The 13187-nt window shown below is 40.2% G+C and overlaps 1 protein-coding gene across 4 annotated transcripts in view; it reads left to right on the top strand.

The window, feature by feature from the left end:
* Positions 1-13087, top strand: part of myripa (myosin VIIA and Rab interacting protein a) — a 32137-nt gene extending 19050 nt beyond the window's left edge. For 3 of the 4 annotated variants that reach the window (XM_086176064.1, XM_086176063.1, XM_086176062.1), the window contains 12 exons: positions 151-231; positions 1253-1350; positions 1844-1924; positions 2069-2194; positions 4343-4472; positions 5573-6120; positions 6715-8709; positions 10769-10945; positions 11032-11193; positions 11840-11938; positions 12039-12099; positions 12189-13087. In XM_086176064.1, the coding sequence (XP_086032190.1) occupies positions 151-231; positions 1253-1350; positions 1844-1924; positions 2069-2194; positions 4343-4472; positions 5573-6120; positions 6715-8709; positions 10769-10945; positions 11032-11193; positions 11840-11938; positions 12039-12099; positions 12189-12226 (3596 nt within the window). In that variant the 3' untranslated portion in view covers positions 12227-13087. The remainder of the gene's footprint in view (positions 1-150; positions 232-1252; positions 1351-1843; positions 1925-2068; positions 2195-4342; positions 4473-5572; positions 6121-6714; positions 8710-10768; positions 10946-11031; positions 11194-11839; positions 11939-12038; positions 12100-12188) is intronic. The other variant, XM_086176065.1, reaches the window with a different exon arrangement.
* Positions 13088-13187: the final 100 nt, after the last annotated feature.

Genomic DNA, 13187 nt, shown 5'->3' with positions numbered 1-13187 from the left:
ATTGGGGCTGGAGAAATACAAACTGTCAAGCCTTGGTATAATGATTTTAAATGTCTGAGGATAGAGGCAGCATAAGCATTACCGGATAAGAGATGTTTTCTTGTGTTTGAATTTTATGTATTAAATGATATTGTGTCTGTGTCCGTGCAGAGGGAAGTGCCTTTGAAGACAGCATCTACAATGAAGGCAGCGTCAGTGAGACTGACTCAACATTCTACAAGCAAACTGAAGGTTTTGTGTTTTAGATACATTTCGCATTTTTGAAAGTTACTTTATCATTTGTCTCCTTGAAATGTATATTTACTTTTATCAAAAACAAAACATGCCACATCACCGTAAAGAAGAAAGTCTGCTACACAGTACACAGAGATCAACAAGGTGTGATGTCTAGTTTAAAACTCCAAGATACAAATAATGAAGGGAAAAATGTTTTGCTTTGGTATCTGATGTTGGAAGTGAACAAAAAAGGAAGAAATTCTACATTCTTGCTACACCTTGTGTGACACCTGTATTACCAGCTGAGTCTTCATCATATAGTTACCACTCTACTGTAAAAATCCAGTTAAAACCATTTTTATAATGGCAATAGAAAAGTAGTTAGTTTATATTTAACTTTCATTTTATAGACTGTAGTCTTCCAGGCATCCCTCACATATTGTCCATCAAATAGTTACAACCAGTGCTCAGACACTGAGATACCAGTAAAATACTGAGGAGGTGTCAAAACAAAAAATGGCAATAATAATCAATTGCCAGACCCTCAAAGAAGTTTGAATTTTTTATTGCTTTTCTATTATTGCATGTAAATGTAATATATCTGCTTCAACATCACAGGGCTTCCGAGTTTCTGTAATAATGATTTTCCTTAATGTCACTTTCATATCAGTTTTAAAGCTTGTAAATCAGTTCAAATGATGTGCTGATTATGAATACGTTATATTTTATATAATGGTAGAGATACTTATGTATACACTCTATGAGGCTAAATGCATTTCAAAGAGCGGTTTAAATCTTGTTACTGCTGGTCTTATTCTGCCCCGTTTTTCCTCCCAGTTCAGCGCACTTACAATATGAGTGATCACAGGCATGAGTGACAGGCTGCAGAGAACTGTTCTGTAGATGTTTTATAACATTGCAGATAGATTGGTTGCAGCCAGATCTGTAGGATAAGAAAAGATTTGAACAGATACATCTGAATTACAGGGACTAAGTAATTCTTATTTTGAATGTTTTTGGTTTTGTTTGTATTCAGATCACAGCATGGCAGAGACGCTGTCTGTTGCCTTGCGGGTGGCTGAGGAGGCCATAGATGAGGCCATTTCCAATGCAGAAATCCATCTGGCCTGTCAGGTTATTGTTGTAATTCATGCCCTAAAAACAACCTGTAATTGTATACACATTTGTTCTCTGTAACTGTCATGTGTTTAATAATAATAACTTAAGATACACTAAGCACTTATCACCATAGATTTAATCTTTCTATCAAGACAACCCAAGTTTTGCTAAGGATCTATTTCTTGCAGCTTGGGAAGTTCATAGACTTCAATCTCCAGAAGTTTGAAACTATAGATTTTCTCCTAAATCAACTCACTGATTTCTCTGATTTTCTGTCAAAGTAATGATTTACCATAATGGTTTTAAAAGATAGCCAAAGATAGCAAAAGATACCCATCATACACATCTTTCACTGGACATGATAAGTACTGTACATATTCCAAATCATAAGAATTGACTGTGGAAAATGTAGAGCATGTATTAAGTTGCCATGCATTTATAGTGCATTGTTATATACCATGTGTCTGTGTTGCTGAGTATTGTAACTTTGCCATTTGTTTTACACCAGGAGAAGCAGAACGAGGCACACTATCTGCGGGAGCACAGAGGAGAGCTCATTAAAGAATTGGCAAAAACTATTATCCAAAAAGTAAGAAAAATTCAAGAATTTATATATGACTTACTCATAGTTAGATCATATCAAGTAACGATATTCAATTGTAACGTCAATATCAATGCTGTGTCTGATAGTTACAGCCATTCACTGATTTTTCTCCTGTTGCATGTGCGTAAGATCATTACTAGGAGGAAGACTTTGGGTGAGATGAATGAAGAGGATGATGAGGATTGGACACATAAACGTAACACTGATGTCCATCATCGGTCTGGGACTGAAGCCAGCAGGTCCCTTAAACTCTGGGTAAATACTGTATGAACGATTCATTGAATAAATGGCAAGTTATGCTGCCATAGCCTATACTCTACTGAGGGATATCGTAACGTAAGGCACTTGTCTTATTCCTTCTACTCTTCCTGATCCTGTCTGCACTCAGGTTTCCCTATCATTGCATGGTAGTAACATCGTGTCTTCTCCCAAGCCCCTCTTATTTTGCAGATTCCCAATAATTTTGGCTTGACTTAGAGGTCTAGTGGTAGTGGTCCTGCAAGGCACTTATGAATATGTAAGATACTATTGCATTATGTCCCCAGTACCTTGTAGCTGTTTGAATTTCTGTTGTTATTAGAATGAGATTATTTTTGCCTGTCCTCCCAACCAACCCTCACATCATCTAACGGTTTTCTGCCGTCTGGACAAGCATGGTCTCATTATCAACCTGGCTGTGCCAGTTTGGTCTGTCGGTCATAGATTTCTTGAGGCCCCACATTTCGTCGCAGGGTGCGGTTCTGTTACCATCTAAAGTGCAAGTGTTGACTGATTCCTTCCCGGCCTCGGTCAAGGCGTTGCAGGAGTTCTTGGGCATGGTCAGTTTTTACAATCAGTTCCTCCCGCATGCTGGCCACATCCTTCTGCCGTTTTATGGGGGTTTACGATCCCGATGGGCTAAGGATGCAGTTTTCTGGACTTCGGCTCCTAGCGGGTTCGGGCTTTGGACGGAGCCAAGCGTGGCAAGGCTAACGTGGCCCTCTTCTCACATCCTGTGCCCACAGCTCCCATAGCGTTGACGAGTGATGCGTCTGTGGGGGAATGGCACTTCCACTTTCTTCTGGAGGGCCGCTCCTTCACAGCGTATGTGGACCACAAGCTGTGGACTTTTGCCATGTCAAGAGTGGCTGAGCTGGGGTCCGCCCTCCAGCAGTGGCACCTTGTGGCCGTTTCAGAGTCCACCACAGACACAGGCATGTGGCTGAGACGTCCAACCCAGTTGTGGATTGCCTTTCATGGGTTGTTGTGTGTTCTGTACGTGTTGGGATTGATTTTGTGGCTATGGCCGCCGACCAGCCCGGTTATGCAGACGTCCTCGCCGTAAAGTCATCGCACACTGGCCTTGAGCCGGAAGATGTTGCTGTGCAAGACGGTAGCCCTGCCCTTCTCTGTGACATCTCTCCCGGCTGGGCCCGCCTGGTGGATCTCGTGGTTTGTCTGGCCTGGCGTTCATAGAGATGTCAAGGAGTGGGCGGCCGCTTCTGTGGCTTGTCAGTGTGCCAAGGTTCACCGGCACGTTAGGGCAGCCCTTGAGTGGCCATGTTGACCAGGTCAGTCCCCTACCCCCTTCGCAGGGATTTAAACACCTGCTCACCATCCTTGATCCAACCCCCAGATGGCCAGAGGTGGTCCCGTTGTCCTCCACGACGGCCGCAGACATGTTTCAGGCTTTTCTGTCTTCTTGGGTCGCCCTGTTTGACATTACTTCAGACAAGTTCGCAGTTCGTGTCGGCGCTCGGTGCTGGCAGTGTCTTTGGGGATGACGGTGCACTGTACAACGGCGTACCACCCTCAAGCTAACAGCTTGTGTGAGCAGTTTGACCGGTCCCTCAAGGCAGCGTTGCGGGCTGCACTCTTGGATGACAACTGGGTAGACCGTTTGCCGTGGGTCATGCTAGGGCTGCGGTCCACCCCTAAAGACGACCTCGACGCCTCACCTGCCCAGCTGGTGCTCGATGAGCCGCAATGAGTCCAAAGGCTCACTCACAAGGTAGTGGGGCAGAGGTTGATAGGTGCCAGGGTGTATCCACTCTGGTGGGCCAGGGCACTATATCAATGGGGCCCACTGCTACTTCCAGATGCACTGCCAAGTTAGCCTGGTGCTGCAAGGAGGTGGCCTAGCAGGAATCTTGGTGATGGCGAGACTTTGTACTTGCAAGAGAAGACTGATGCATAAGTTGCTTCTTCATTCACAAAAAGGGCTGGCCAGCAGCTGGTCTGAAAGCAAGAGGTAGCAGGCAGACAGGAAGAGACATGCACCTTCCCTCTAACCACTGCATTAGACATGTCACAGCACCCTGTATTCTGAGACTACACACACACACACACACACACACACACACACACATATTTATTCATATTCATTCATTTTTTTGGTTTGATTTGTTCCCTCTCCCTTCCCAGAGGTCTCACTCTGCCTCCTCACTGCTGGACAAAGAACTGCCTGCCTTGATAAAGCAGACACAACAAGCACGAAAGATTAAAGACGATGGACTGGATACATGGAAGAGTGTGGACCGCCTGGACAATTCTGGTAAGATTATGTAGCTCTTTGCTTTACCCCAAAATAGCGTTCAAAGTAAGGGAAAAAGAGATACTAACCAGAGCATAAAAAACAGGCACTTCTTGATCCAGCTGTGAAGTCACTATGACTCGGCTGGGACCACCATTCATGTGAGCATTATCCTGCGACAATTTTACTTGAGACTATACTGCAGGAAGTAAATACTTATATTTACTCAGAAGTATTTAGATCACTTCATTCTTGAAGGATGTAAAAAAGAGTGGAAGCTCTTCTAAGTGAGAATCATCTGTTTCTCACTTACTTTGCCTACCAATTTGAGCAACTTTTATTTGTTACTGAAAAATGAAATCGGAATTTGATTTTTGTATGATTTTTATGATCGAGGAGGAAAAATATAAATATAATGTACAGAAAGAAAAAAATCTTTATTTCTCTTTTAGTTTATTTTGTAAAGAAGCATTTTATTTCCTTATCACATGATACAGAACATACATCTGGATCAAATTGAAAATTGAAAATTAAAAAAAAATGTATTTAATAGTGTTTCCAGCGGGAAGGCACAAAGAAAAACAAAATGGAAAGTTTCTTGGTGTAAAATTTGTCTCTTACACATTCTAGTAATTTCCCATCATAGCATCAGAATGATTAGACTTATCATTCAAGACTGTTCAAGGTGTTTTGAGTGATTGACCCATTTTAATGATCGGAAATGTAATCTAATTTGTAAAACTACTAGGTAATTGTTAGGGTGATTTGTCCTTCAAAATTTGATTACAGCTGGAAGAAATACATCCTTGAAAGGGATTTCCTTAAACTCTAGTGGCGATCACTGTCACGATCGCCTCGGAAGAATGTCAAATTAGGGGTAGGAGGAAGGATTTGTTTGAATGGTGGAGCCATTAAAACCTAGAGATTGCGGTTGATCTGTTATGTAGAAAATTATCAATTGATCAATAGGACAGTTTTTTCAGGAATTCATATATTAGTCATTTAAAAACAGTAGTATATAATTGTGTTTATTTTAAACTAAAACATGTCTCTGTGATTGTGTTTGCTTTCTGCATGATGTTTGTGTACATGCATGGCTGCACAAATATTTGGATATTGAGGTGTGTCATCAGTGCTCAAAAGCCCTGATGGGAACTGGCTAGCTCTACAGAGTTCCCAGCTGTCACGCCCTAGCCTGCTGACCAAAAGGAAAAGTCTGGTCTACAGTGCCTTGGAGCGTGAGTCTGGTGTCGTGTCTGCCTACGAGGGCATGGACTCTGATAACGAAAACCAGCCTGATGAAAGATCCTGGGGTGCTGTCCTGCAGGAGATCCACAGGAAAATGACAGACTCTAAATTTCACATCCAGGACCACCAGGATGAGATTTCAGCAGAGCTAGTTAGCGTTTCTGATGATGGGGAAAATCTGTATTCAGACTCTGAGGGGAACAGAAAACATAAAAATCCTCAGTTGGCGGTTTTCAAGAGGAAGGTCCCTGCTGAGATCAGACGCCCATCATCATCATCCCGCAGGACAAACATCATTGATGTGAACTTTAATGTGAAAGGAGCAGGGGAGAAGAGCACTGCGGTTCCTGACACAGAAGTTGGAAAATTCAAGAGATCTCGGAAGAGGAGGAAGAGTAAAAAGAGGTCATCCCCTGAGCATGTAAGGACCAGTTTGCATTCAACTAAAAAGATGGGATGAATATTTTGATATACCATGACATAGCAGGTTTAGGCTTATGTTTTCCTCAGATTATGAGAGGAGACCACAGTGATCATTCAAGAAGAAGCAACTTTTCTAACCTGATGTTAGATTATGATTATTTGCACACTAATGATATCTTGGCTTTTCAGTTAAGATTTACCCCAGTTGTTTGCTTATGTACAGGATAGTGCAAACATTTCCATGTTATTTTCCATGTACTTGGTGGAAAGGTATAATTTAATAAGACAAATTCGATTTTCTTTCCTGGTGTTCTGTACTATCCCTCCCAAATGTTACTGAAAGTTGGACAACTTTAAACTTTAGTTGAAGGTTTTGAATTGAAAGCAAGAATCATTTCGATAACAGGAGATTTTGTGAGTTCTGATTGTCATGTTCTCTTGAAATGCAGCTAAAGCACAGAGAAATATAACATAATTACACACAATATAAAATAAATGATATAGAACTTCTCATTTCAAGGAATTGTCATGAAAATATTAATGTTCAAATAAACTGTACTTACCTCAGTCAAAAAATTTCTTGTATTTACAGGATCACATGAAAATAGACCAGTTCCAACATTCTTCTGATGCTGCGACCCCTGACACTTTGACCTCTGGGGTCATTACCCCAGAACTGTTAAACCTTGGAGATGATATCACTGGACATGGAGCACATCAGATTGATCAGGAGCTTACATCAAAACTAGTCCAGCTGGCAGGCAGACTTTCTGACCCCTCTGCTAGAGACAATGAGCCACATGAAATGAAAGATGCTGATTTTGACAAAGCAGAAAGTGAGGAAGGAAGAAACAAAAATACAGTGGGCGAGCAATATGATGAGAGGATAGGCACTGACATGGCAGGGAGCAGAACAGAGGATGAGAATGAGGAAGAGGAAGATCAGATTGATGAAGAGATGAAAAACAGATTGTATAGGCTCGTTGCACAGTCAAGACTCACATACTTCTCTTCGACTGATGATGACTTAGACAAAGCAAGCCAGCTTGAAGGAGAATGGGACAGAGAGCTTGATGAAACTGAGGAGGAGGAATTCAAAGAAGAGAGAGAAAGATCCACAGAGGGACTTACTTACCATCTGTGTCAGCTGGAAAATGAAGTCAGAGCTACACTGTTTTCCTCCACAGAAGATGAGCTGGACAGAATTGTGGATGATGACATAGAAGCAGAAGAGGAAAAGGGGGGTGAAAGGGATGAAGAGCTAGCTGTGAAAGTGTGCAAATTGGCTAACCAAGTCAATGCCACTAATTTTTCATCTACAGAGGATGAGCTGGACAGAGTAGGGGAAGAAAAAGACAAGATGACAGATAAAGAAACACTTTGGAAACTACAGGATGAAGATGCAGCCCAGACAACTGGAGTGCACCACTTGGCCAATTTAGTAAACGTCTTCCAGTTTTCCTCCGATGAGGATGAGCCGCAAACATTTCGAGAAAATGAAGGACTTTTAAAGCATGATTTAAGTCAAGAAGAGGTGCGGTGGGACATGGGAGTCAGTAAGGATAGGAGAGAATCCATTGGAGATCTGGATGTGACAATGTTTGATTTAAGGGACGGAAGTTGTGAAATAATTAAGGAGAGCTGTTTGGAAAAAGAAGCAGAAGTACCAATTAAGAATAATCAAGTAGGTCAGATGGAATGGAGAATCCAAAAAGGAAAAGCATCAACAATAGAGAATGAAGACAAAAGGATAGCAGAAAGTATTTCAACATCTACTGGGACAAAACAGAAGATGTTAATGGCAATAGTGAATGCAGAGACAAAGGAGGAACAGGCAGAGGAGATAATAGCCGGGCAGCAAAATCAGCCGGAGGCAAAATGGTTTGTCAAAGGCAAAAGAGAGGAGAGATGGGAAGAGGACATGATTACAGAAAGCGGACACAGAAAAGAGGAATGGGAATTAGCATCAGACAGTGATGATGAAGATGCAGAATTCAACAAAATTATAAGCAGCATGTTAATGATGACCTTAGAAGACATGCAGGTAGAAACACAGAAGACTGAAACAGTGAATGATCGGGGGATAAGAGAGTTAGAGGAAGCAAAAGTAGATAACGGAGTTAACATGGACTCAAACACAGAAGAGACAATAAGGGCACACGAGTCACAAAGTCAAGGCGAAACAGGGAATCAGGAGTCAGATGCATGTTCAGGGGAAATAGTAGCTGAGGCAACTGCAGAATATATTTTTAGAGAAGGGGAGCTAGTTGATGAAGATGGGCAGAGAGGAAATGCTAACAATCTAAAAGAATGCAGTTCAGCAAAAGACAGAACTATGGTTACTTTAAGTGAAGAGACAAATGAGGCCAAAAAAAAACATGCAATGGTGAAAAAAGAGAACAGCGAAGAGAAATTGACAATGGCTCTCCAAAATGAGACACGGGAAGTTAATGTCAAAGGAGAAAGTGAAAATGAAGAAATGGATGAAAAGCCCGAGGAAACTGAAGGAAAACATGCAAATGACATGGAAAGGAGCAGCACTGCCTCCCCTCAGCAGGGCTTACTGTCACCTGAGGAGATTCAAAGTGTGAGCATTGAAACTTTCATTTTCACTAAATTTGTTTCTTAAGTTCTTTACTACTGCTGATAAAGCCAGACTTTGACTGACTATTTCTTCAACACTTCCACTACCCACTTAAAATCATTTTTTTCTGTCTGTCCTCTTCTTCTTTCCTTTTGTTGATTATCTGTGTCACATGGGATATTACTAAATATCAAGCTCATATCAGTTCTGTTGAAGAAGTTGATAAGATACATATTTTATCAGTCTCAAAGAAAATTGTTGTGCCAAATGGCTCCAAAATTGAAAAACAATATTGCACATTGTATAAAAAACTGACTTTACACGACAAGATAGAGAATATATTGCACAGGATAATGAATTTAATTAGATATTGCCCATGTTACTGAGTAACTTCCTTTCGACAGAAAGGGGAGGAGTTATATAGTTTGATGGCCACAGATAGAAAAGACCTCCGACCATTCTGTGGTGCTCCTTGGTGGTGGAACCAGCCTTCCTGATGAGTTTATGGTGTCTGATAGCATCGGCTGCTGCCCCAGTACACTACAGTTTAGAAGATGACCAGTACAGCCAGTATAGCCCTACAACATCCAGAGCCTTAAGGAACCCACTGCAGATCTCATCGACCCACTGGGTTTTTTGACTACCTGGGCAACCTCAGCGCCAGAAAAAAGGAGAGTCCACCCCAAAGTCCCCCGTCTCTGCTTCCTCATTGGAAAGCGAGTCGTCAGGATTATCCAAACCACAACATCTCAAATTTACTTATATTTTTTGAAAACCTGATTTTTGATTTTGATTCAGTTAACGAACAAATGTTAACTCAAATAAAGTAATTTTTAAAGGTAGGACATACTAATACATCGTTTCATTATAACTCTAATTCTTGAAATTCAATGTACTTTAAAAAGAAATAGGCTGGGGTTTTGCAGACTTAGTGAGAAAACATGGCTGAAAGCAATTTGTGTAGTACTGTGATGACCAATGTTAGTGACCATATGCAAATATTTGTGAGCACACCTCAAAAATTAATTCATATAACTGAGAGAGGACCTTATTGTGTCCTTTTTGATAAAAAAAATTGTCTGTCTGTCTGTCTGTCTGTCTGTCTGTCTGTCTGTCTGTCTGTCTGTCTGTCTGTCTGTCTGTCTATCTATCTATCTATCTATCTATCTATCTATCTATCTATCTATCTATCTATCTATCTATCTATCCTGCTACTAAAACATACTTGTACTGTCTCTGTATTGCTGCATGTCACCTTGAATCAAGGGTATGATATAATGAATGTGGTAATCTTTTGTCCTTAATGTCCTATTTTTCCTTGTCACTATATTTTCCTGCATATCTTATGAATCACTGGGTGATGGCTATTGTTCAGTTTATTTGGTGGGATTTTTTTTAGTCTTGCCATTATTACCAGTTGAATATATTTTCAGAGAAAGTTTAAGTTTAATTTTTTACAATTATTCACCAATAAAAAACATGGATTTTTTTTTGGTTCAATGTTATTCATGTAATTATATAATTCCAAACTCCCAGGTTTTTTCATATTTTATTTGGAATGTAATTTACTGCTATGTATTATTATAATTTTTTTTTTCATTTTTCTACTTCCTGTCCATGGTGTTCATCTTTCTCTTTAGTTAATCATATGACCTGATCTGTTCTGCCATTTACATGATTTTCTGTGCCTATCATTCCATGCTGACTATGAACACTTGCATTACTTGGATGATGATGATTATTGTAATTATTATTATTGCGGTTCATGGAGGGTGTGGAAAAGAGGTGACGAAATGCATTCAAGCAGATTGGAGAACTGAAAAGACAGGGAAAGTGCTCAAGACAGTGATGTGACCAATAAGATTCTCTTTAGGAATCACAGGGATGGACTGGGTCAAGAATATGAGGGTGTGAGAAAGTGAAGATTTATGGATGGAGTAAGCAAGGACATGAATTTAGTTAGTGTGATAGAGGAGGATACAGAGAATAGTGTCAGATGGAGGAGTTGTTTTGTGGTGGAGACCTCTTTCCTTCGGCCTTATAAAATATCTGTGTATTACAGCGGTACTCAGCAGCATCTTTACGAAGCATCACCACTGAGGTACTGAGGGTGCTCAATGCCACCGAGGAGCTGATGCAAGGAATTGAAGGAGGAGATACCAGTCCACTCGCTAACACACTGCCACACAACATAGATCTCAAAAAACTGGATCAACAGTTTTCTAGGCTAGAGGAGAATGTAAGTTCAGTTCCTTTCTCTAGTTGACTTGATTTTTTTCAAATCAGAGTTGGGTAGAGGTCAGTGCACTTATTTTCTTTCTGCAGGTGTACGTAGCAGCAGGCACAGTCTATCACCTGGAGGCTGAGCTGAGTGACCTGGAGGAGAGTGCCAGAGGCATCTGCAGCAAAACATCTGACATGGAGCTCTCCTTCCTAGAGGATCAAGTAGCATCCGCTGCAGCCAAGGTTCAGCATTCTGAGCTAAAGGTGGGTCTAAGCTATAGTGCTTGTGCCACAGCAGAACAAATACATATATCTGTGACTGTCTTCACTGTTGATTTTGTATTCAAATGACTCATTCGACTGTACATTTACACACAAGGCATGGCAGAAAAGCAGCGCAATGCCATTGGTGATCTGTTATTCAATAGAATTGGTGTTGGACACAATATGATCTGTCGATGCTGTACTGTTATTATTGTGTCTGTAAGCATTTGCAGCATTTTCAGAGATTAAAATCTCTGAAAATTATCAAGTAATTTACAAGTAGTAAACTAGACATTAAAGATACTAGAATTATAAACCAGACATCACTATAAATAAAAAGTATGGAAAGAGTAAACTTCGGAACCGGAAGACATGCAAGTAAGAAGTAATTTAAGTTTCAAATTTTTTGGAATTGTTAAAGCTCGTCATTGCATCTAGACTGTTAGGTTAAACATCTCATAAAAACTTATCATTTTTGGGGCCTCTTCAGTTCTGAATATGTGATAGATTACTTTTTAATGAAAGCGTTATGGATGAAGGCATTGAGGCATCGTTAAAAACTTCTAATCAGGACAGTAGGATTTTTTTAAACCTGTCATATTTAAGAGGCAACATACTCAATTACTTGTTTTTTTTTGGTTGCGAGGTATCTGACATATCAGCAAGGATTGCTGCTCTGAAGAGTGCAGGCCTCAACGTGGACCCGCAATCCCGCTTGAGTAAATTCAGGGCATATCCAGTCACGGTATAATGTACAGACAGAAACACACACAAATACATAACTACTACCACACAATATCATGTACACCATACTGGAATGATAGAAATCTTCAAAACCTCTTTAGCCACTTACCCTGGACTCATCTAGACAGCTGAGGAGGCGGTTACCTGCCCCACCACTCAAAGGTAAGAAACACTTTGCTTATTTCATTACAATAATATGATACATACAATACATTTTTTCTCTTCCTTTGCTCAATCTTCTTTTTTTATAGACATTGTCTCCTCCATAACAGAAGACAAGGACACCTAATTCTTCCAGCATTTGCACTGCCTTTTCCCCATCAGCAGCCTACAGACCAGCCTGAAGGGATCCATGCGGTTACCATATGCCTTAATGTCATCCTGGTTGAGCCACGGTGTTAATAGGATGGCTTGTTTTCATTGTTTTCATTTTAGGGCGATTTATTTATCAACCAGAGAGGTAGCTGGCAAAGCCTTAGCTTAGTACTTAAAAAAGAAATGACTTAAAACTACTACATAAAATATCTGTAAAAAAAAAGTTTATTTAAACACTTTTGTAGAGATTTAAATAATTTTAAATAAGATATTTTAGTGAATATAGATATAATATTGCCATGCTGATGGAAAATAAACAAATTATACAGTGTGTTAAAAATACCTGAAGTGAATATACATATAAATTACATGCATCAACTTGATAACAAGTTGTGGCCATAATCAAAGCATGGATACAGTGCTGTACTTTAACCATGAATCTTGGAGTTTGTAATGTTGTAGGCTACATATTTTTCAGCAAGGAAATCATGTGTTATTTTTGGCTTTTTATTGATAAGGACAGAAAATAAAGACGAAAAATTCCAAATATTTGTTCCTTCATGAAAATATTGTTTGCAGAACGATAAATGACAGAAAACTGCACCCTGTTTGCCCCTCAGGTGAAGGTGGGTATAATGGTGAGGAATTTAGGCTGTATTTTTGAGATGAGGATATGACACCTGAATAATACATTCCTCCTTGAGAGGAAAGTGTGGGAACGACACACAACAGCCACCTGAGAGAAAAGGTCTCAAGATAAACATTCAGCTGCATCTCTTCTTTCTCCTTGTGACGCTGCCATAAATGTAATGTCTTGTGCAGAGTAAAATCATGATCATGATCATGTCTGTGCTTTTGAATATACACAAGCTACAGCTTACCCAGCAAATGTGTAGAAAAAGACACTACTCTGGAGCTAAAGATATCCTCATAGA

This window comes from Fistularia commersonii, chromosome 28, assembly GCF_037954325.1.
Source record: "Fistularia commersonii isolate RoL2024-O1a breed Wild chromosome 28, RoL_Fcom_v1.0, whole genome shotgun sequence".
In the NCBI taxonomy this organism is placed as follows: domain Eukaryota; kingdom Metazoa; phylum Chordata; class Actinopteri; order Syngnathiformes; family Fistulariidae; genus Fistularia; species Fistularia commersonii.
This window is presented reverse-complemented; position numbering and strand designations above follow the sequence as displayed.